The sequence below is a fragment of the Alligator mississippiensis genome, chromosome 1 (assembly GCF_030867095.1).
Source record: "Alligator mississippiensis isolate rAllMis1 chromosome 1, rAllMis1, whole genome shotgun sequence".
Taxonomy (NCBI): domain Eukaryota; kingdom Metazoa; phylum Chordata; order Crocodylia; family Alligatoridae; genus Alligator; species Alligator mississippiensis.
In genome coordinates, this window is record NC_081824.1 from 389,850,415 (window position 1) to 389,875,346 (window position 24,932).

General features: G+C 39.3%; 1 protein-coding gene across 1 annotated transcript; it reads right to left on the reverse strand.

Moving 5' to 3' along the window:
* Positions 1-1,836: 1,836 nt before the first annotated feature.
* KLF5 (KLF transcription factor 5) lies at positions 1,837-24,622 on the reverse strand. Its single transcript, XM_006278350.4, has 4 exons — positions 24,352-24,622; positions 20,958-21,828; positions 19,650-19,709; positions 1,837-3,745 (listed from the first exon to the last, which is right to left on the reverse strand). The coding sequence occupies exons 1-4, from the start codon at positions 24,541-24,543 to the stop codon at positions 3,567-3,569; spliced, it is 1,302 nt and encodes a 433-aa protein (XP_006278412.2). The 5' UTR covers positions 24,544-24,622; the 3' UTR covers positions 1,837-3,566.
* Positions 24,623-24,932: the final 310 nt, after the last annotated feature.

Sequence of the window (24,932 nt, forward strand, 5' to 3'; positions counted from 1 at the left end):
AGCATATGTTATGGTTTGGTTTAGGTTAATTGCTGTTGATGTTTATGGGTGTAACAGCCACTTTTCATTCATCATAAATGTGAAGAAACCATTAAGCTTTTTCTGCAAACAGGGTCCTGAAACAGAATTGCAGGTTGAGTAGAAGTCATAGGACCCAATGCCACCAAACATTGGTAACGGGGCCCTGGCAAAAGCTGAAGGAGTGCTTTTTGGGTTCAGTGCCGACTGAGAGGCATGTAACTACGAACAAAAAAAACAGTGTCTTCATTTTTTTTTGCATTCAGGGCAACAAGAAGATAACATAATTCATTTACAATGTCCATTTCATTTACAATGGACATCTATTAACATACCTGACTCCATTATCAATTTCCCTTCCAAAAATGCCCCCTTTTTGATTCATTAGTATATTTTGCAGTGACAATTCCTTATTCATCAAAATGATTATTTTGTAAGTCAGTCCTTGGAGTTGTACAGAATTATACTGGCCAATGTCTTTATTTGCTCTTCAAGATTTTTGCTCTTCAAGAGTTTGATTTGGTGGCATGCATAGGGTTAGATTTATGTACTGTGAAAGATCAGAGTGAAAAAAGTTAAGATGCAAGGTCTAGGATTTACTGGTATGAGCAATCCAGGATTCAAGCTCTGGTATGAGCAACCCACGATTCAACCTTAACGTAATCCAGGATTCAACTGGTATGAGCAATCCAGGATTCAACCTTAACATTCCACAGGCACATCTAATTCTTGCTTCTGTAAGCAACAACTTGCTAACTCAAGTTCTACAGGTCAGATCTACAGATCTTAAATCCTTAAAAAGGATTGTCCTTATTCCCCCTCCAGTTCTGAAGGAAAAAAAAAAAAAAAAAAAATGGATGTAGCCCTATAGTTGAATGTTTTGTTTTGTAGGTTAGCCTCTCTCCTTCAGTGGAAAGGATCCTGAAAACAGAGGCAACACTACAGGGCTAGGAACAGAAATTACAAATAAATTGGTATAAGTGATCGGAAACTGGTTCAAATCTGTAACACAACAGAAGTTTGGTGTACATAAACCACTTTCAAAAGGGCCAAAATTGGTTTAAGATGCACATGGATGGATATAGTATCACACAACTGATTTAGGTCAGATAGGTTTATGGAACTTTTGTCCCAGATCCTCTCCAGATTCAAGTTAACTCACTGTCCCCCAGCATCCCAGGATGTTGTACGTCTCCCCCACAGCACCCTTCCCACCTCGCAGAGTTAGCAGGCTAGCCTTGGCCCAAGCTGTCTGCTCCAGCCAAGCAGGGAGCCATGCTCTAGTGCCCCCTGACTTCTGCTCTGGGCCACTACAGGCATGTAGCTGTATTTCAGGAATCAAAAATGAATGTCTGGTCACTTGCTTATCGGTTCAATCTACACACTTAGACTAACCTGCAAAGATTGAATCAATTCAACCTCAGGCTTTTTGGCAGTCTACGCTTAGCCTAAAGGACAGTTTATAGCTTCCACATTATCTGATATAAGAATATAGGACCAAAAGGGACCACCTGGGTCACTGAGCCCAGTGCCTTACTATCACAAGCAAACAAATCCTTTAATTCCACTTATTAATTCAGCTGAATAACAGATCTAAAAATCAGTGTTCTGATGGCAAAATGACTCCATAAAAAGGTCACTAATTTTGTTTGTGGTAGAAACTAAGAAGTGATAGGTACTTTTCAAGTAGAAAATGACAGTCCCTATCATGAAGAACACACAGAATTGGCCCAAAAAGTGTTATGAATTGGACATCAAAATGCAAAACCACAAGCATTTCATTGTAAGGAGCTACAGAGAACACATACACACACACACTTTAGGCACTTTGTTTTATTTTTCAAAAAAATTGTCTTTTATATATAAACCATTTCATTCTCTCTCAAAACATTCTACAACTATACAGCTGTTTGCTCCATTATTTGCATAGGAAATACCACAATACAAAAATAAGGTGGGGGGGGGGAAGGCAAAAAGAAGCAAAACAGCAACCAATTTATGCATGTGTTTCCATGTATAAACATTTGAAGCCTTACAAAATTATTTACATCATATATCAACTATTTACATTTAAGAGCAACATTTCTAGCTATGACAAACAGAACTATAACTTATCAACTGTATGTAAAATTGTCTTTAAAAAGTCTACCATACACCACAAAATAAATAAAGACAAACAACAGTTTAAGCAAAGCTATGTGGTTTTTTTTTTTTGAGACCCCTTTTTGGTATTTTGGTTGTTTTTCTACCCTTTGGTTGACAGCTGGATATCACAGCTTGTGAATTGCACATGTGTATGAGTTGTATTTTTTGGTCTGGCCAAATACTGCACAGTGTATCCTCATTTTTGGCCCTTCATTTACTATTGCAAGGCAGAACTATGGATCAAACTCACTGCTGACATGAAAAAACAGAACGTCATTGGCTTCAATGAACTGGCATCTATTTATGTCAACAGGGAATTTTACCTCGTCTCTGTCAGTGCACAGCGGATTAACTGAATGGCACTGTAATTTTAAATAAAATTACTGTATCCTTTACCTCCTGGTAAATTACATGAAATACCCACATGAAACTAGATCATATTGGAGCTGAACCAGCTTACCATGTCTGCCTATGAAAATTACATCCTAAATCCGTCTTTTTAAAAAGTGATACTAAGTTTAGCTTATAGTAAGAGGTTTACCATTCTGTATATTGTAACTGTCCTCATTAATTTAAGCTTTTGGTATTTATTTAGTGTTTTGCTCTTTTAAGCACTTTGAAAACACCATCATGTTTCAAATATTCAGTGCACAACATTTGTTAACAAGTACAAAATGTTTGAATGGGCAGCTTGTTTCTCTTAAAAAGATAAGTTGGAAATGTTTTGAGAGGTATTTAAATAAAATGTATTTGTAAGTGTGCCATGTTCTTATCAAATGTAAAATGACTTTTTTTTTTTCAGACCATACCTAGAAAACTTTTGTAACAAACCTAAAAAGCTGATTTGCATATTTACAAAATCTTTGTCATAGCAAACATGCAACAGAGAACAAACATGTTGTTCTATGGCTGTGTATGAATTTTTCTATATATTTTATCTCCACAGAAAGACATTGAATTAAAAAAAATGAGTACTAAATATGTGTAGTAAAAACCTGACAGATTGCAATTCATGGCTTGTCCTCTACGTTCATTCATCAGCCACCTCTCATTAATTCATTTACTAAACATTGCCACAATAATAGCAGTGCTTTGGTCAAAACACTGCACGATAAAATAATGTTAAATGATGCAATGTGTCAAGACATAATACTTGTAGTGAGATGAAACCTGCTGACTAAAGCCATATACGTTATGAGAGCAAACAAAATGAGTGAACACTCTGGTATTTTGATACAGTGTCTTCCCTGTTTCCTCATAAATATACAAAATATACAGTTCCAGTTTCCTTGAGTTTTTTTTATGGATCGTCCATAGTCAAAAGTTAAACTAATTCTAGCTGTATATTGACAGTCAATAGGAAATTGCATAGCTACAAACAGCCTCAAGGACAAGTCCAGCTTTTAGTTCTGATGTCTCTTCATGTGCAGAGCCAGGTGATCCGAGCGAGAGAAGCTCCGATTGCACACAGCACACTGGAATGGTTTTGCCCCTGTGTGCTTCCTGTAGTGGCGTGTCAATTCATCAGAGCGAGCAAATCGCCAGTCACAGCCTTCCCATGTGCATTTGTATGGTTTCTCACCTGAAACATTTAGAATAGACAGATAATTAGCCACTTGTCCACAGGAAAAAAAAAGAAGAAAACAGGGAGGGAAAAGTGAGTTACGTTTCTGTGATGATTTGCCCCTACATTTAATACTCTCAAGTTAATCTTTTTAGCTACAAGCTCTGACGACACCTTAGTAAACAGATACCATTTCAGAGACCTGCAAGCACAACCTGATTATTTAACCACTACAGACTGATACAATATACACAAAGAAATAAGTTACCTGAAACTGAACTGCACCTCCTTAAGTTTCATCTTGTGATAAGAAAGAGGAAGACAGTCAAGCTGCATTGGACAACAATCTGTCTTGTTTTGTAACTTTTATTTGCATTTTTTTTTAGTAGTGTTAGATGTTTTTGAAGATCCAGTTTGAAATGGGGAGGAAGATTACTATTACAACTTACAATGCAGAGATCCATTTAAGAGTTCCTAGGGGCATCTACACATGCAATAAATTCAAAGCAATAAACTCCAGAGCAGTTTCAACCAGAGTAAACTACTTCTGGGTGCAGCACCAACACATTTGTCGAGGACAGCAGCAATTTGAACAGGGGTGGAGCAGCTTATGTCAGGGCTGTTCAGCCCTGGGCTCCAGGTGGCAGCGTGGGACAATGGAGGAGCTGGCTGGGGCATGAGAGTGCTGAAAGTGCAGAGCAGTGTGGCTAGGCGGCAGGCAGGGGTCTAGCCTCTTGCTGGCTGGGCTGATTGGGTGCATTTTATGCCCACAGTCAGTGTCTACATGTGCCTTTAATCACAGTAAGATACCCTGTCATAAGATAATACTATGAGGGTACTATCTTATGGCAGAGTTTATTAATTTACTTCTGCCTTATTAATACCACCACATGTGTATACAGTAACACTTTACTCCCCAACTAGTTAGTCTACTCCAAAGTAAAGTGCACGTGTAGACCCAACTCCTGATGCTTAAGTAAAGCTAAAAGCAATTATACAAGTGTGACAGATACCACTGGGATAATATTTAAATTGTCAGTTGCAATAAAATCTTGTGGTATTCTAGTTTAGGGTAGCTATACAAAGAAGAAAGCACCTCACAGACTGAGACACTAATTTTCAAAACTGAATGTTTAGAATTAAGTGGTTAAATGGCAAGAACTTTAGAGGTGCCAACCACCTGCTGTTCCCATTCACTTACATTGACAGGGTGGACAGAACATCTGAAAACCTGAGCACACTTGAAGTGTGTAATATAGATGCAAATACTGGGGTTTAAGGAGCCATATTTGACTACACTGGCCAAAACCACCAAAATATTTATATTAATCTATTTCAGGAATGTAAACAGGGCATTTTAAGCACACCTATAATTTGTAGTTATGTTTGTTGAAAGAGCAGGGAAAATACCAAATCACAAAATTAAGGTAATTTCCTTCCAAGCAACAGGGAACCAGTTACTAACAAACAAACAAACAAAAAAAATCCTACACTTCTGCTAGTATGCATGCAACACCATTATATTTTCTATATAAATGGATTTCTAAGAGTAGCTATTTGTAGAACCATTACTATATTTGTATACAAAGCTGAACTACTCTATAATGTATTGAAAGATCCTTTAGGTCAAAATTCTCAGTACTTTTAAAAATTATTTGACCCACAGTAGAGAGAGGAGTAAAATGTATCAAAACACTCAGCACTGATACCAATCAGAACAGGGCTAGGCTTAATGACTAGGATTTTGGACAATCGCACCTGAAGAATTTTGCAAATAGCCTCTCTTCTTAATTTGATCACTTGGGCTCTCTCTCTCCTCCTAGTCATACCCTCATAACAGCCTGAAGCAACTAAGATGTTTTTGGAGTAGCTGTAAAGCCTCTTTCAGAGGTGGAGGAGAAAAAAAAAAAAAGGAGGAAAGCCATTACTATGTAACCAGAGTCATCTGGCCCCATCCACAGTCCAGGTGAGATAACTGAAGTACATAATAGGGATTCTCAGCTAAGAGAAACATATTCTTCTCCTTCTCAGCATGCAGATCTGTCCAAATCTGCCTCTAAATAGCAGAGTGCCTCAGGGACTTAAGTGGGATATATCTCAAAGAGAAGAGCCTGTTGTTGGAGAGTTTTGTAGCATTAGTTTGGGGAAAGTAGAGTTGGTTTAAAGAACATGTTCTTACATAGTTTATACTTCTGCAGTCAAAAAAGCACTAAATTAAATATTACGTTGAACAATATAAACAATTTAAAAAAAAAATCTAAATCCATCTTGTCGCTAGCTTAAAAAACTATTGCTTTCCATAGTCTATTTAATTTGTTAATAAATATTCACCTCCTACAAAGAGACAGAGGTACAGAGACCAGTCATTGTTTGTGTGGAGGGAATTGTTTTTCCTTGGCAGCACATTCACAACTGCACTGAGCTTGCGCCAGGATAACAGCAATGGTGGCGTGCCCTAGACAACCAAGATTTATTGATACAGCCCAGCTTTGTGCTATACAGACATGCCACTAGGGCCATCAGCTCTGCTGGAAGTGAGTGGGATTCTTCCTGTTGACTTAAAATAGAAGCTCAACTATTCACAATTTATTGTAAATGTCTGTTATGGCTCAATATGTGCTACACAGCTTTGACCAAGGCAGAGTAATGCTCCATTTCTGATCTTCCCTATGCCCCACAAAAGGCAGACCACACGTTAAAATAAGGATCTTGTGCAAACTCAATATGCAAAGCACTTCTAATGCCAGAGAAGCCAACTGAAATAAGATGTTCGAGTCATAATGACAGAAAAGGGCTTTATTCGGTACAGGATGTCTTGCAGTACAGTTGTCATGCTTCCTATATTTAAATTGGATCTTGCAATAACTTGTTCCAAGGTTATTGATGCAATTGTTAGAACACTAAATTGCAGATGAAATGGGTACAGAAGAGGCCTCTTTGAGGTCTGCTTTGTGGTAGAAGACAAAAAACAGAGTTCCATAAAAGGGGTATTCTTGCAACAGAAGCACTCAGTGTCAGAACAGAGTATTAACCTACTCCACCCATCCCAACACTTTTAAAACAAAATATTTTATTTTTAGTGTTAATTTTTTCAATTAAAACAGCAGCTTCAACTAGGGGACCAACCTGATTGCACACATGCCACAAGTTAGAATTACACCTCCTCAAGTGCTGCTCCAATCCCCTTCCCCCACCTGATCTGCTGCTCTGGTTTTTGCTTCCTGCCTTATGTTCCCTACCTTATCTGCTGCTCTGTTTTCTGTTTCCTGTCCTATCTGTGCTGCACTTTGTCCTATCCCTGATCTTCAATGTGCCACACACAGAAACTGCCTGTGCCACAGATTGCCATCTCTAGTATAACTAATAGGAATGTTCTTTCAAAGCCTTAAAAAAAGAAAAAAGGCCATCCCCCATGCTTTGCACCCAAGCCTCTCTCTAAACAGCTAGCAGACAAGAGAAGAAACATTAGACCCTAGAGCAGGATATGTGCCAAAGTAGAGTCTATTGTTTGAGGGGTTTGTAGGATTTGTTTGAGGAAGAAAGATTGGTTAAAGAGAAATAGTGATACAAGCTGAAAGGGAAGTTAGGAATATCTGCAGAGATTAGGGGTAAGCTTGAGATCACAGGATGCCTACAGACATGCAGTGATGCTGCTCTGACATGTAATTACACCATGTCAGATCAGACTATTAATTGAGTCTGGAGTGCAATTACCATGCTCCAGCAGCAGACTCCAACATCACGTGTATCAGTGTGCCCGCACTGAAAAACCACGGCGGGGGCACTTCAACTAAAGCTCATTTGCTGAGCTTGAGTTAAAAGTATCCCCACCGCCATTTTTCAGTGCGGGCACACTGATACATGCGACTCTCCGGCTGCTTGAATTACAGCGGCTCTGAGAGCCGCTCTAATTAAAGCATCCCCCTCTACTCTCAGAGCATGTGTATAAAAACTCCAGTTCCTAAACTTGATAGTTACAGAATAGATGTATTCATTTTTTCAGTTTGTTTTTAGAGCGACCAAGTCGAGAGGGACTATCAGCAGGAAGAGAAGTTCTGTAACAACTAACTGTTTATATAATCTTCTGGCCAAAAGAAAGTTGGGGGGAAGAGAGGGAGGGAACGGGAAGGAGGCAAGAAGAAATGTTTTATTTCTTTCCCCATAGTAGATGCAGCTCTTTAGCATGCTGAAAAAATGGTGTGGGGAAAAAAAATCCATCGGAAGAATGTGACCCCCATTTCTCTCCCCTCTCCATAGAAATGTTGATATGTTGTTCATCTAAACCTGAAAGCTTTCACCTCAGATACAACAGGCTAGTTAAAGGGACTTTGTTTATCAAAACAAAAAACAGCAAACATACTATTTTTTACACTACAGCTGCATTTCTTGTAGAAGAGAAGCAGAAGCCTGAGCTGTATGAAATATCTGGGGTTTGATGGAGGTTTGAGAATACATTAGCAGAATAGATGTGCCCACTTTCTGTCCAGCATAATGTTAAGGAACCATCATGGAAATGGAAGGAGAAAGTAGAAGTGTGTACAGATTTGTGGTGCACAATTCACCAATACACTGGACAGCAGTGATTTTGTGACTTCTTTGGAAGGGCAAATTGCTACATGTACATGTGAAATCCTGGCAAAATTCCCACTGACTTCACTGGGTACAAGACCTCAACCCAGGCCAAGGGTACATCTGGAAACTACAGCAGACATTTCCAATGCAATTCCCAAGGCATTCCCAATGCCCACTGCAGTTGGCTATGCTCTCTTAGGTCACAAGTTACTAAAAAGCTTTATAAGAATTATGACAAGTGACAATGATGGTGGCATGGCCTGTGTTGCTGCAATGCTCCCTGTAGAGCAGTTTCTCCATTCTATGCTGCCACCAACTCACCCTGGCACCCACAGACTTGAGCCGGGTAGAATTGCATTTGGGGAATGCATGGCGAAGAACAAGCCAGCATTTCATGCAGATTGTTGTAAATGTTAATTTTTAAAACTATATGCTAAAAGCCACAGTGCTGCTTTTAACCCTGTTGTGGCTAGTAACATAGGAAGTGAGAAATGAAAAGCGTATTTTTAGCTCCTACATAGAGGCCCAGCTTATTTGGAATAAATCCTACTGGTGAAATACTGAATATCTGTGTGTGCAATGCTACTTTCCATTAGGAAGTTGTATTTAAGAAGTGAATCATTTTACACTGTTTTTCTTTTTTAGGTGGGGAAGGACTGAGAAGAGCGAGGAAGAGAAAGTGAAGGTTATTTTTACTCCTCTTTAAAAGACAGCTTAAGAAAAACTGGCCCTGTTACTATTTTATCTCCCTCAACCCATACACATGGGTCTGTGTCATATTTTGTGGAAACAAGAATTTGGTTTAAGTTCCTGTGGCAAGAAAAAAATGCCTCAAGTTACACATGTTTAAAAAGTCATTCTATTTCTTTGCTATGCTGAATTTAACAGGCAGAGGACTCTGGGGTTACCGGATTTATTAAAGAAAACAAGGGACACTGAACCCTTTATCCACTATTTTCACTGGCTACATAGTAATGTAATATTTGTTTACCTTAATGATTGTGTGAAACACAGTAGCTGTAAAGTTTCAGAAATATTTGGTTTTCCTCCAGCAGTTTAAACCTTCTATAGGGTGTTAAACCAAGAATGCCATTGGTCATCAAATACAAAAACACTATAGCTCAGTTCCTGGAACATGATCACTGTATCAAACAGATATTTTACTGTAAAAGCAAAAAAAGGGATAACTCCTCCACTTCAGGGGAGCTTCCACGGGATTTGTTAAAATGTCAACACTGTTCAAGTAAAACAGCATGAAGGAAGCTGGTACCAATTCTAGCCAAATAGTACACTCCAACCCTTTCTTCCCAAGCCAGAAATATTATACACAACACTTCTGGGAAACAGAACTGCCTTCCCTTAAATTATACTTCAATTAAATTTATGAAACCCCTATCCTGTTGGATTTTTGCATAATCTCCTTCCAATATCACTGATTTTAAATATTTTGTTAGGCTTGTATATCACAAACTGTATTTTAAGTTCTTGAACTGTTAATATGTATTCATTCTCCAGCTTAAAAAACACATTTGTACAGCATGTGAAACAAGCTTGTACTTCAGTGTAAAATTGCTCAGCACTCAAGTTTAGATTAGAATCACATTTGGAGAATGAACCTAGGAAGAGATAATGAACACGTAACTGGGAGAGGGAAGCAGGTGTGTGGGGGGGAAATCTTTCTTTCAATTTGTTCATCTGTTAAGCAAATGCTGGAGGCTTTGATATCCACAGAAGAGATTCATGGACATGAATTGAGCATGAGCATGCTAGCCTGAACTACCACTTTGTTAACTCTATTGCCCAAGTGGTTTCCAAATTTTGGGCTACGAAGCCCTTGCTGGTAACTGTAGAGAGCTGTCTGGTCACATGGCACTCCTCTTTTTAAACTACTAAATCACATTAAGATAAACTAAAAATATACCAAATACTTTCCTAATACTACTTCTCCATGTAAGCCACTGCTGTAGCTACCACAGTCATTTGGCGGGGCACTGGTCCACACGAGACATGTCTCTATTAATAAAGGACTGCATGTTCATAAAAGAAACTTAAGCATAGCAGGTTATGAGCAAAACATCATTATAGGCCCCACATAACTAATCAATTTGCCACTAGAAAAGTAGGTCCTTTAAAAAATACTGTACAACTATTTAAAGAACACTAGGCACATGCTTTTTTATTTTATTTTTCATAAGTTTAATACTACAGAAAGCTAAGTTGAAAAAAATCTTACCCTAAAGTTAGGTGTCTGCATTCATTCACTTAAACTGGGGGGGGGGGGGGAGGATGGGAAGGAAATCAAACCGCTATTATTTAGTTAAGTCCCTTAGTTCCCACCTCTCCCACTAATTTCCACTGGAGCTGTTGGGGGACTAACTGCCTTTGAATGTCACATCACTAATACAAGAACTCCTACCCAGCAGAAACCAAGTTTCAAAAATGTGGTTCTAGCTTACAAATGTATACACAATAAGCCGGGGGAAGGGGGGCAGTGAAAAAGGAGACTTGCTTTACTATTACCTCATAAGAGGGAGTTTTATGCAATAAAACTTGATGTTGTTGCTGTGTTTAAAAAAAAGAAGTAAGAAATTGTCAATAATGTTTTGTTTTCTAAAAGTTATGTTAAGTGAATTATGTGGGTCATCCCAAATGGGCAAAGCACAGGCAAATATCAACACTTCCATAAGCGCTGTAGGTGCTTTACAGTGCCATGAAACACCCTTGGGCAAGTTCAAACAAGACCAGGATTTCACTGTAGGTCCCTGCCCCAAAGTAGTTTTAGGCATAAACGAACAGGACAGGAAGAAGGCCAGAAAATGGAATCTGCTCCCATTACGCACACATTCCTCTTTTTTCTTTCTTAAGTACGAAGAAAAATAGTTTTGGAAGAGCCAAAATATTTTTGGCTTGTTCCCTCCTAACCAATTCCTGACAGAGTTAAAGGCCCTGCAAGACTGGGAGCCCCAGGAGGCAGTAGCCAGGAAAGCTCAGGCCAGCATATCTGTACACCTGTCTGGTTTCCATCAAAAACTTTTAAGGAATTAAAACAATCATACAAATATTCTGTTTTGCTGAATCAGTATTTTCTACCTGTCCAGAAATATCTGACTGACCCTAGCAAATATGTGGAGTTAGAAACGGGAGTTCCAGCAGGAACCTACCCAATTACCAGTTACTTGCATTATGTCTACTTCTAAAAGTTTTCTGAAATATTAAAACAACCATGTTCTATCTTTACTATAGTACTGTATACCTAAAGATAGTCTTAATTACCAGACACATTACAGGCCTTGGAATTAAAACATAAGATTAATACATTTTCCTAGAAATGTTTCAACCCAAAATAGCTTTTCTATAGATTGCCATACTAGATTATTTAAAATCCAGTCCCTTTTATTCTCACAGAATTAATGGTTGTTGGTGTCTGTGTATGTATTGCAGCACACCAATGTGTAAAGAATAAATTCCTGGCCAGATATCAGACCTTCAATCTGTCACTGAGTCAGGACTAAATATTCTTGATTCTGGGCTCTGGCCAGAGCAATTAAAAAAAAACAACCATCCTTTCAAAGGCTTTGGAGAGAAGGAGAGGAAAGCAGGAACAAAAATAATCCTTTTCACCTCCCCAGCCCCATGTCTCAGCTCAGTGGTATGGAATTTTCCCGTGTAGTCCAAGATGGAAATGGTTTGGTGTGCATAGTACAGGCAAGGAAGTCAGACTAAGTCCAGCTTGTTTTGGGATGAAGAAAAAAGAATTTAGTCCATGGACACCCTGCCCTTAGGCAGAGTGAACACATAACATATGTCTTGCACATTAAAAAGGAAACTTAAGAGTGCATGTATAATATTACCTAAATTAATGTTAATCATTAAGCACTGCATTAACTAAATACAATATTTTAAAGCTATCTCCCAGGAGGTATTCCACATTTTGGGGTGCTGCTACTGTTTAGTTAACCAATATTTTAAATCTTCTATCCCAAGCGCTTTAGTGCAGAAAAAACATATTTGTATTAGGTAACTGAAGAGTGGATAGGCATTTCAAAAGAGTTGATCACCAAATCCTAGTTTTCATTCTCTTTGTGGCTACAGACATGCAGAAGGCATTATCTCCTCATCTGCCAACAAACATTCAGAATTCCCCAGTGCTCTGAAGTGCTCTTATTTTGTTAAGTATTGTCTCACACAGCTTGAGAATTACTGGGGGAATCTTGATTGGTTTGTGAAATAGTTTGTCTTTTGGCATAACATTCTGTTATAGCAGAGATGGTCCTTCCTCAAGCAGAAATGCAAACAAGAGGCCTGGGAATACTACATTTTTAAGCAGATTTATAATAGATCCATGACAATCGGGGTATGGATGTGTGCATATGCACATGTCCTATATGAGAAAAGAAGTTCCCTCGTTCATGATATGGATGCCAAAACTACTCCGCAGCTCTCACACCTACACTACAAGGGCCAGTTTTGCAAGAGATAGCTTTAAATGGAACATATGCAGAATGTATACTCTGGCTCTTGTGATCTCCCTCTACTGACTACATAAAAAACAATAAAACAAAACATTAAAAGCAGTAAGTTAAAGCCTGCTTTAACTGAAAAGTAAAGCACTGTACATTTGCCAAAATGAAAAGTTTTAATATGTCTTTAATCAGAGTTGTTCGCGATCACCGAATATAAATAATGCAGTCTGACAGGATAGGAATGCTGCTACCAAGATACTCAAACTAAACTAGGACATTACTGAAATGTTTCTAATCTTTTACCAATGGGAGGTGCAGGTCATCTAGTAAACAACCAACAACACTCTTCAGAATATACTCTGGGGAACTAGGACAACTGAATCTCTTCAAGTCGAACTCAAAAATTAAGTATGATAAAGAATGTCTCATCAAATGTGGAAAATGTAATCGCTGGCAATGGCTATGGATCTTGAACTATATTAGTCTGGAAATGCACTATATATAAAAACCACTCTCTTAGATCAACAGTTTCCTTATCAGGAATCAAATATTCTGGAACTGAAGTTTAATCCTCTCAGGGAGCAACTGACAGAAACAGGTTTTTTTTTTAAGCTTTCATGCTTAAAGTGGCTAAGCTTTAATTTAAAAAAAAATGTTTTTACTTTAAATCTGACAAGACTGCCCTTCGCCTGACACCTCTTTCAATGACTTCAAGAAAAACTGTACTTGTATAATGAGAGAATGATAGGATGGAGCTCTCAAACATTGTAACCACTGAGGCTTATGTTGCCAAGACTTTGCCAGAGGTTCACAATACAGTGAAATACACTTCATTAAAAGTCATATTGTGAGATAAAAAACTACATCAACAAATCCCAAAGCCTTGTAATCATTAATGAGGCTTTTCAAAAAAGTTACTTCTCCCAAAATTGTGGTTTTTACAGGAGTAATGCTTTTCCATTTCTCACACAAGCAACTAATGGATTCCTGCAAGGTTCATAAATAAAAGATAGGCAGTACTAAAGAAGAGGTTGCTAACTACTCTCTCAGTGACATTTCTGCATGAACATATGCCAAGCATTTCATCACCAACGTTAATTTTAAGTTTGCTCCGTTCTTCTACTCCATCACCAATACTCTCTGTGGAAATTCCTCTTAAGAGAAATGATCGGTTTTACTGATCAAACAGGTAAACAGCAAGAAATCTTAATCTTTATCATGTACACTACAGGGCAAGACCTTTTACTGCCATTCTCATGAGAGGTAATACCAAAAGGTTTTCAATAAAAGATTTGTTGCATGGTTTTATGTATTTATTATATTTTAATAAGGAAAGTAATTTTCTTTGAAAGACTAAAGTGCTGATAACTGCAAGAGGTAAGCACAAACAAAATCTTAATGCTCATGAGATTAGTTTCTCCTGCTCTATGGCTCTAGCATATCAGACATTCTGCTTTCCAAGACACTTCAGATTAAATCAGTATATTGGCAAGGGAGCACTGTAGGCTAAGACACAAAACTTGGCCACAAACACCCTGTATGATCTTGGACAGTTCAGTCTTCCTGTGCTTATGTTCCCTCAACAGTAAACACAGAGATAACAAGACTTCCCTACCTCACAGCAAAGTGGTGAAACATTCTTATAAGGTGGCTCACACTCTAGTAATGAAAGCCATGAAGTCAGCTGACTGGGGGAGACTGCCAACTACCTGGTCCTTGTACTCCTTCAGGAGTTTTAGTGATCTCCACTTCCAGAAAAAAATGTTAGGCAGATTCCACGGAGTGCCCTATTACTAGGTCCACTTGTGCTGAATTAGAATCTCAGAAGCCCCTTTTCCCTATGACAGGAATTGCTTTTACCCCTTTCTTTTGTACTATCTTTATTCTTCACAGACAAAAGTTTTTTCATTTCTTCTGTGACAAATTTTGACCTAAGCTTAAAGGCTGGGAGGGGGAGGAAGAAGGGAGAAAGAAACCACCCCACCATCAAGAAGGCAAAGATGTCCATAGTTGTGCTCCTCCTACAACTTCTTAGCTCTACTGTGTTTCTTGCCTTTCCCAAGAAAGGCCCACAGTGGGGTGCAAACAGAGCTGGTTAATGTTTTCCATAGGAGAATGAAGGAGTATTAAATAAAATAAAGGAGAACTGGGAAATGAGAGGGGAAAAAAAAGGAACAGGAAAAAGTTGAGAGGAAAGGGGAAAAGTGCAAGTCATTAAACATTAGATTAACAGGAAAATGGGAAAGTCATACACAGCACGCGCATGTGTGGGGGGGTGGAAATTTAGCAAAGCATGATTTATTTTTCATGTAAGGTTGTTACTATTTTGGTATTAAAATAACTAAATAATGGATGGCCGGTGTCAGAGAAAAAGAATACTAAGTGTCTGCCTCTTGGGGTTCAAAAGAACCATTACATGTACATATGCAATATCAGGTATAATACAACTGATGAGTTGAAGATCTGAAATTATATATAGGCTCCTCAAAAACTGTCACCCACCAGGGTTTCTGAGAGCAAAAGACCATGACAGTTGCATTCCGAAACTCCTGACCAAAATCCTATATTAAAAGTGTACAGCTTTTAACATTAAGGAACAGAATGAGTTAATGGCAGTCCCAAGCCTATATAAACATCTAAAATAACTGGGTATGTTGGGAGTATCTCTCATTTAAAGAAATGCCATTTCTCTTGAGGTATCTAGGTTTCCACTTCCCATCACCAAATACAAGCTAGATCTATAGATAGTTTTGCAGTTAATGTTAGAAACTATTTCATCTCTCTATTAATGGCAAACCCGCCATGTGATCAGAGAACATGCCTGTACAAAGACTCTGTATACAGAAAACCAATATGCAGCTGGAAAGTGCCCTCAGTGTGTGCACCTTGATGTGTACAAAACAGTGATAGATTTTCCTATAAACAAAACAGTATATAAATCTGAAATATATACAACTGCGCTTGGCACTTTATGTTAAAGGTGGGATACTCAATAATTTTAAACAAAGGTGCAAGTGTATCACTACAAGCCTTGAAAATATTTTAAAAGCCTTCTCCCTTCCCCTGGCTCTCCCCACAGATGCAAAATAAAAGAGGGTATGTTGTTTTTGGGGGAACTCTTGAAGCAAGTTTAAACACCGTAAAAAGAAAGTGAATGGGGTGCACAATTAGCTGCATTTCACTGTCAAGTTTTTAAAGTTGGGCACATCTAGTGCCTAAAAAGTAAATAGTGTTAAACCACGTTATAGTATATGTATAAATAAATGATTGCACAATACAAGTTATGAAACTAAAACTTGTCATGTGAGTAAATTTCAGAAGAATTTCCCTGCTACAGGAGGTTAGTTAAACCCATCTATTTTGAAAGATGTTACGATAAAATAAATATATGCTGGAGTACATAAATCACTTAAACATTAACAATCAACTGCTCATCAATTCCAAGTAAAACTAAGGTATCTGAAGTGCTTGAGATGTTACCTAAAAGAATTTGACACCAGATCCAAAATTGTTCAGAAAGGGATGCAAAAATACATCCTGTACCTTGGACACTTTGGCACCTTGGTTTGCTGGTGCTCAACTTTTGTACCACCAGCTTATTCCCAATTAAAATTCCCTCCATAAATTAACAAACAGCTAAAAAGTAAGTAATCTGGGAGAGAGGTGGATGCTTATTTCAGGAACTAGAACAAATAAAGAAACTTGTTTAATCCTTTAAAGTGAAAATTAGATTCCAAAAAAAGAACAGAGGGCCCTGGCACAACTCCTTCAAAATCATAGGAGTCAGACCTACTTACGCGAGACTTTGATTTAGTTTCGGCTTCTTTAAAAAAAACAAAACAAAACAAAACAGGGAAAGCCTATCCTCTCATCCATTCCTTATGGCTTTATTTAAAATATAATTTATAAACCTTGCCAATTTGTTCATATCTGAATTAGGAAACAGACTACAGCCCACATTCCATCTTTCAGCAATAACATTTCTCTTAAGTTTGTTCTCAAAGAATGTCTATTAAACTCACTGAAAGCCATTCAGGATAAATACCATGAAAAGGCTAAGGTTTTCCAATACAAAGGAAAAGCATAAGGTCTGTCTTGACTTTTAAATGGCAGACAAACTTTGCTGCAGGCACTTTTTATTTTAAGATGACAGATTGCTGAGGAAGGCGGGGACTGTTTGGGATGAGCGAGATTGCAGCCAATTTAAAAAGGTATTGTTAAGAAACCAAGAATAAGGAGAAAACAGTTTCAGTGGTCTATGATTACTAAAGAACAAGTTTAGCCAGATAAACAGGTCTGCTAAGCCCCCAAGGGCTTTGAAAGAATATCACACACTTTATTAAAGTGGATTACATGCCACCTGCTTTAGAAGTTAAACTTTGAAAGTAAAAAACTTCATGACAGAATGGGTATTTTCAAGAATAAAACCTTAAATGGCACTGCATGAATTCAACGCATATAAGGGGGTGAGCTGAAAAAGCGAGGGTGGAAAGAACAGAGACAGGTAAATACAGGCACACAGACAAGTTTAACCCAATGGGTCCCATCTTTCCATTTTTTTTTTTTTTTTAAATCAATGGCCAAGCTCTCACTGACTCCAAGGATTGCACCCTGCTGTCCTGTTTGCCAGGGGCATTCCTTTGAGGGAGTATCATTTAAAAACAAACAAACAGCACGGCTGAATTTAGTCATTAAAAACTTTCAATTTATACAACAGCGGAAACATTTTTTTGAGTTAAAACACATTTTAACTGTACCTGCAGGTATTCACTTAAAATATTAAAGTGTTAAATGCCTATTTAGAGGGGTCAAATTGATCCAGGCTTCCCTAATATAGGTAGGTATGCCTGTATAGACTCACTTCTGTATTTTAACCTCTTAGGCAATCTATCCCCTCATTCACCTCCCCACAAGACACTTTGTATTAGATTTGCTTACGGTCACTAGATTTTTTTTTAATCAGAAACAAGAATGTTGTTTCTATGAATACATCAGCTTCTGTGACCTTAGTGCACTTAGGTGCATGGCTGAGGTCAAATATCCACAGGTAAAAAAGTGGAAGGCAACATTAAACTTCACTGGCATTTATTGCTGTACATCAGTAATCACAACTTAAATAAAATACTTCTGTGTATGTGAAAATGTTATGAATTAACACCAAAACTAAATAAGAACACAAGTGATTTTCATTTTTTTTTTTTTATAATAAGGAAAAATTCAGTTAAGTACTGCTTCATTTTTATGTCTGTTCCTACAGTGGCAGGTTACATGTTTTAACTCTGTGGTTAAACTGTTAATTAACATGTCATGGGGCAACTGCACCCACTTATCATGCAGATTATTTATTAGAGACCTAATGATCTATTCTGTGACATTAGCCAGGTTTATATCCTTCTGATTATGTTATTCAATTGTTAAACTAGCTGGTCATGAGTTGTTATATGCATCACAAAATGTTGGTGGCAGTATTCTTGTTTAGTCTATTACTAGTGCAGAGCAGTAACCTTTGTACAGTTGTTTTTAATTTTTGCTGTGGCTGTAATAGAGATAACTGCTTCATTTATCAAAACAGGATTTCCATAGTAACATTTAGCCTGGAGATATTCAGTTTCTTTACAGTAATCCAACAATCCATTCAAAGTAGCTGCTGAATAAAAGACCTTGTTCCCATAGAGATGGCAAAATACATTTTGTTAGATCATAGCTTTTTGTTTCGACTTTTGTTTTAAACAAAAGGTAAAACCATATTATTCACACAGTACAACTTTAATGCTGACAGGCCAACTTTAGTCGGTGTATTGTTTTAAGTGTAACCCTACATTATTCTGATCTGAAGATTGCACATTCAATGAACAAGCACTATATATTTGAGTTTACATTCATCTTAAGAAAATAATAACGAGAGACTTTTTAGTTTAGGTTTATTTACGAATGCTTTGTTTTTCCTAAACATTTTGGAGGAAAAATTACAATTTTTAAGCAAATCACCAGCATAAGAATTGTTCCCTCCGCGCCTCTCCCCCCGCCCCCCCCAGTTAAAAGGCTGGTGTACTAAATAGTAATTTATTGTAACTACAACCCAAACTGAGCTACAGTCTTGGAGAGAATGGTGCCAATCTCCTTGAAATACAAGTTTGTAATTCCCATACATATTGACAGAGAATGACAACTCTTAAATTTCTAATGGAGTCAGCAAACCAAAAGTCTATCCTTTAGTTTAGTCATGCAGGTCTATTAACATGGCCTGCACACATGTAGCTGCAGATAGTTGTACTGTGGCCAAATCCCATGAATGTTACATACTGAAACTGTTTTTAATCAGCTTCATCAAAAAAAAAAAAATAATAATTTTTCTTTTAAGAGCACAAGCTCTTTGGTTTCTAAACAAGCAAGTTAAAGGCCAGGGATAGAGCAAAACGATAAGAATTCCAGAGTTTAACTGAAAGCTCAAGAAAATTCTTAAAAGGAAAAAAAAATACCCCCAAACCAACTCTCTCATACACACAGTGTTAAATTGAGATATTCAGGTATTTGCTATGCCTAGACTAGGAGTTGTAAACCCTAAGGATACCACACACCTTTTGCTATCAAGAAGGTAAGAGAAAAATAGAAGGTTTCAAAAGTTATTAATTGTTTTGGTACTTAAAATCTTTTACTATATAAAGAAATAAAAATAACTAGTGAAGTACATTAAAATAGGGAACTTTAATTTTTATTGACCAAGGCAGATGGTTATCTCAACTGACCTGTCAATTTGACTCTGACCTATTTAGCCAGAAGACACCAAACAAAAAACACAACCAGGTTAACAAGAAAAGATGGCAGATCAAACATATTTGCTTTTAGAAGATTCATAACCCAATGACCAAACAAGAAAAAGTACATACCAGTATGAGTTCTCAGGTGAGCTTTTAAGTGGGAAGACTTTGTATAAACTTTTGTGCAGCCTAAAAAATAAAAAAATAAAAAGGTAGGGAAAGTATGTCAGCAGAGACAATGTTAGATGTTAGAGGTTTGGTTTTTGGGGTTTTTTTTTTTTGTTTAAGTCAATGCAAAGCTGTTATTTTGAGAAAATATTTATATACACTGTACTCCAGCAGCACAATTCTTTGAAGCTTTATGACCTCCTACAGGAAGCTCTTGAGTCATTGTTTTACATAAGATTAAAAGAAAAGATACAAAGACTACTACTTCATAGTAGTACAAAAGGACAGCTGCTATAATATAATATATTATTGTGTGTATTATCCAAAGCAGCCACACCTATAACTCAATGATTCAAGTTTTAAATCTTGTCTTTCTAGAAAATTCAGACAGAGTTCCTTTATTTCTTAATAATTGTTAGTCATTATAAACCTACACCGATATTTTTCCCCGTTCAGCCTTCATCATGCCATATATGAATTACCACACTTTATATAACACCATATGGATGAGAAATGCCTACCAGTGGCTAATTCTACATTCGTTAAGTATAGTAGGGACATTTTATATTTGGAAGAGTAACTTTCTTTAAGGAATGATTGACCTGTTTGTCTCGATTCAGATTTCAATTTAACAAGTGCATGGGATCTGGGCAGGAGGCGTTTAACTGAAGTTTTATTTTGTGTTGGTTTTTTGTTTGTTTGAGGGCCATGGACAAGTACCTTAAAAACAAATGCAGCACAGTAGTAACTCAATTAGAGAAAAAGTTTACAAATTCAAAGTTCTTTGCTCGTATTGGGTGACAAGGGCCATAATCTCAGCTTCTATACCACAAAGCTGTTCTGTTGAGGTCCACAAAAGTTCAAGAAGACTATGCCAGTTTATAGCATCAACCTCAACATGTCAAAGAGCTCATGCTCTGTTTTAGTAAATTTGATTTAGTAAAATGTACCCAAATTGGCCTCTTTTACAATATTTTTTTCAAGCACTCCAAGTTCTGGGATACAGGGGATAATGCATATGTAGTTAGTAACCTGAATATTATCTTATAGGAAATATTCAAGAGTTATTTAAATGCTAAGAAAGGAATACAGAACAATAAGGTCTTCAGGGAAGAAGAATTAAAAGAGGATTTAGTCCTTTTTCTAGCCCTCAAATTTAGTCATTTCCATCCAGATTATGAACATATAGATTTGATTTAATGCAAAATTGTTTATACATTTTCATTTTAAGTTTGAGAGATTTATTTTCCTTTAGGACAGACTGCTTACCAGGATAGTCACAGTAGTGGATACGTCTTTTCTCCAAGTCCGGGTTACTCCTTCTATTGTATCTGACTGTCTGGATGGTCTGTGCATTTATTGGCATGGCTGCTGGTAAATTTGGATTGTGAATTGCCATCTTAGAAGCTATAGTCGCAGCATAGGATGGAGGAGGGGTTAAATTCTGCATCATTTCTGCTTGTCTATCTGGACTTCCAGGCTCTGAACTTGGAGGCGAAGGGGGGAAGTAAGTGGCCTGTTGTTGAAGGAACTGATTCGGCATGGCATAGGTGCACTGAGGGATACCCTGGAATTGTTTCATTGCAGTCTGCGGAACAGCCGAGGAGAGAGTGTTAAGGCCTGCCATGGCTGATGACATAGAGACGCTGTTAAGAGAGTCCATTACTGCTCCCTGAGTAGTAGAATTGGGCATATCTAAATCCGGTGAACTCAAGAGCTGATATAACTGGCCCTGCTGGGGTGTGACAGAGAGATGAACATCTGGAGTAGGAAGCTCTTGCTTGATGAAAATGTTGTTCACCTCAGGAGTCTGGTGAGAACTAAAAATGCTGGTAAACTCAGGGAGAGTCTGAGTGGGAACAGGGGTAGGGGCAGTAGTTTCACTCTGGTGATTGAAGATGGTAACTGGTTCTGTCTTGATGTGCGTTACACATGGTCTCTGGGATTTGTACAGGCCAGTTCTGAGGTGACTAACATCAGGAAGGAAGACATTCATGTTGATGCTGTAAGGCAACCCTTCACTGTCAGTGAAGAACTGGTCAACAACTGAGGCACTGTCTCTTCTGTATTTTTTATGTTCAGGGATAACAGGAATGGGTGGAAGCTGCGGTGCCAGATATTTCTCCATTTCACATCTTGTCTAAATAAAAAACAAAACATATAATCCACATGATTTGTTACCAACCCACAGACCAGATGACACATCAGTCATGGGAGAATTCAAAAGTGAAAAAGTAAACTATTTTAGGAAAAGAGTATCAATATACAAGTTTCATCTCTTGGTGCATTAATCGACACCTACAAAAACAAATCAGAAAGTATCTCTCAAATTATTTATGCAGGAAGAGAAAAATATTTTTGAAAGCATAATCACCTAAACTATTTCCTCCTTTTGTTTGCAACTGAACAACGTGCACAAAAAGCACAGCCTTTACATCTAACTTGTTTCTGCAAGACTTGTACTCTGTTGTCACTATTATGCATGATTCTCATTCTTCTCTTTGAAATAGTAACTGTAAAAGTCACACCTTCTGACACTATGAAGGTCAACACTAGGAAGTTAGGAGTTTTAAAATATTAATTCTACTGGACAGAAGCCCCCAGCAGGTGCAAACTAATAAGCACTATAAAGTAGAGAGAAGGGAAAGACATCAGAAAGTTACTACATATCTGTAGTAAAAAAGTCTCTTGGATTGAAGTAAGGCTTCTTAAAGATCAGCAAAACCTATAATTGGTTAATAACGTGACAAACATGTTCCTATTCATGTCTCAATCCTAAGAGAGTTCTTTAATTACTTACTAGGAAATCATTCCCTTAGTGTAGTAGTGCTAGGGAATCCGTGGGTGGCTCAAGCCTGATACATTACTGGTACAGTCATCAGTAAAACATTTATCATGTACTCTCCAGTGGGCAAATGCTACATTCCCCCTTCCACTGTAAAGAGTCCAGTCATTCCAAAACCCTTCAGCACCCCTAAAACAGAATGCAGCTGACAAACCGTAAGTCTACTTAAAAACTACATTTTGAGAGCTTTCCTCAGAGAGGAAGCACACGTGCGTGTGTGCACACTCTCCTCTTTTCTTTGATCTAGATCTGCCCTAACATGCCAGGCTACATTTTCCAGCTCTTGTTTACAAGCCAAGGGCAGCTTGCTTTGAAGTCAAGCATATTTATTCTTTGAGAAGATATCATTGAGCCACAGACTTGAAACATCCTTGCACTCAATATTCATCATTATAAATTCTCAGGAAACAACGTTTCCCCTCCCACCCTCCCCACTTCAATCTCCCATAGGGACTGAATCAGTCCAGTTGAGTTCCAAGGGAAGGGCTATCTATTCCTAGCAAAGGACTACGCTTAAAAAAAAAAAAAAGAACTGAGTTTTGGGAGCAGGTGAGTTCCTGCATAGCTTACCAAAGACTTTCCTGCTCAGTTCACACTGTGCCCTATACAGTATCAGTCACATACACACATATGCACACATTATATTATGCATGTGCACGGGTGTCTACACAACCGCACAATATTATAATAGTATATACACATGTACAGTACACATATAATATTTAATTTTTATACATACACACACACACACACACATATACATATATGGTGTATGTATACACACACAGTGGCACTCGCACAATATTATATATTGTGCATGTGTATACACACACACAGGTGTATGCGTTTGAGTGCCACTGTATATGGCACTGCGTGAACTGAACAGGAGTGTGTGTACATATACACAGAAGTTCAGTGTTTCGGGGGTGCTGGTTGTAGCCTCTCCCTCTGCCTGAAGAAGGGTGTTTATACCCAAAAAGCTTATGACTACCGTGCAAAGAACAATTTTCCCAACCATTTAGCTGGTCTAATAAAAGCTATCACATCTACCCAAAGAACTTCATCTGCCTCCATACGGCTGTGTAGACACATACATATATGTGCACACACATATACATACGCATGTACATATGTATACACACAAATGTGTGTGTATATGCGAATACACATATACATACACACACACGTTTCTGTGTATAAAATATATCGGTATTTGCATATACACATATACATACACTCACACATATACACATACATGTTTCTGTGTATATAATATGCATGTATGTATTTGCATCTATCTACACACATACATAGACAAACGTGTGTGTATATAAGACATATGTATGTATTTGCATATACATGTATGCATACACTCACTCATATATAACGTACATAATCTTGCATGTGCACATGTGTGTATGCGAGTGCCACCGGACACACTCATAGTGTGCGTGTGCCCACACCCCCAAGCACAAGCCGCTCCGGCGGCCCCTAGTCACCCCAAGTGCCCGGCCCGGCCCGGCCCGGCCCGGCCCCAGCCCCCGGCGTTGCCGCCGCCCCGCCAGCGTCGCGCGGGCCCTTCCCAGCCCCTTTCCCGGGACGCGCAGAAAGTGCCGGGCAGCCCGGCCGCCCCTGCTCCAACCTGACTCCATGCGTGGGCGGCAGCGCCAGGCTCGTCCCTCGCCAAGTGCAAGGGCAGCAGCTGGAGCTTTCCCGGCGCTGCTGCCAGCGGCTGATCCCCCGCGCCCGCCCCGGGGGTCCGGCGCCCCCCGCCCCGCAGCGGGCAGGTAGGTGCCCGCAGGCCCCGCCGCCGCCTACCTGCACCAGCTCCTCCGCCCCGCCGCTCCCCGCCTGCTGCTGCTGCTGCTGCTGCTTGAGGTCGGCGGCGGCGAAGAGCGCGGCGCCGCGCGCGCCCAGCAGCGGCTTGAGCTGCGCGAACACGGGCTCGTCGGACTGCGGCGGCTGCATGGACGCCGGGCGGGCGGTCGTGGCCAGCACCCGTGCGGCCATGGGCCGGGCGCCGCTCCCTGCCTCGGCGCCGCTCACAGCGCCCCCGCCTCGCCGCGCATCCGCCCGCACCTGGCCCGGCCCGCGGGAGCTCCCAGCTGCTGCCCGCCCGCCCGCTACTATTTCACCTCCTCCCCCCGCTCGGCCCGCGCAGGGGGCGGCTCGGCGCCGCACTGCCGCCTATGGCGAGCGGGGCCGGGCGGGGCCGGGGCGGGGCCGGCCGGGCTGCGAGGAGAAGCGGGTCTCTCCGCTCCCGCGCTCGCTCCTGCTCCCGGGCCCGGCCGCGTCCGGAGAAGGGGCCGGTGCCTGTCAACAAGTGTCGCCCTCGCCTCTACAGCCCTGCTCCTGATGGGATCCCGTCTGCGCCGCCCTTGTCAAACGCCGCGCCCGCC

What these genes read in the sequence shown, in the direction of transcription:
- KLF5 (XM_006278350.4), bottom strand. Translation starts at nt 24,543, where the DNA reads ATGGCCGCACGGGTGCTGGCCACGACCGCCCGCCCGGCGTCCATGCAG. An exon ending in CCACTACTGTGACTATCCTG is followed by an intron (nt 19,710 to 20,957) that starts GTAAGCAGTCTG and finishes TTTATTTTTTAG; the next exon opens with GCTGCACAAAAGTTTATACA. An exon ending in TCACCTGAGAACTCATACTG is followed by an intron (nt 3,746 to 19,649) that starts GTATGTACTTTT and finishes TAAATGTTTCAG; the next exon opens with GTGAGAAACCATACAAATGC.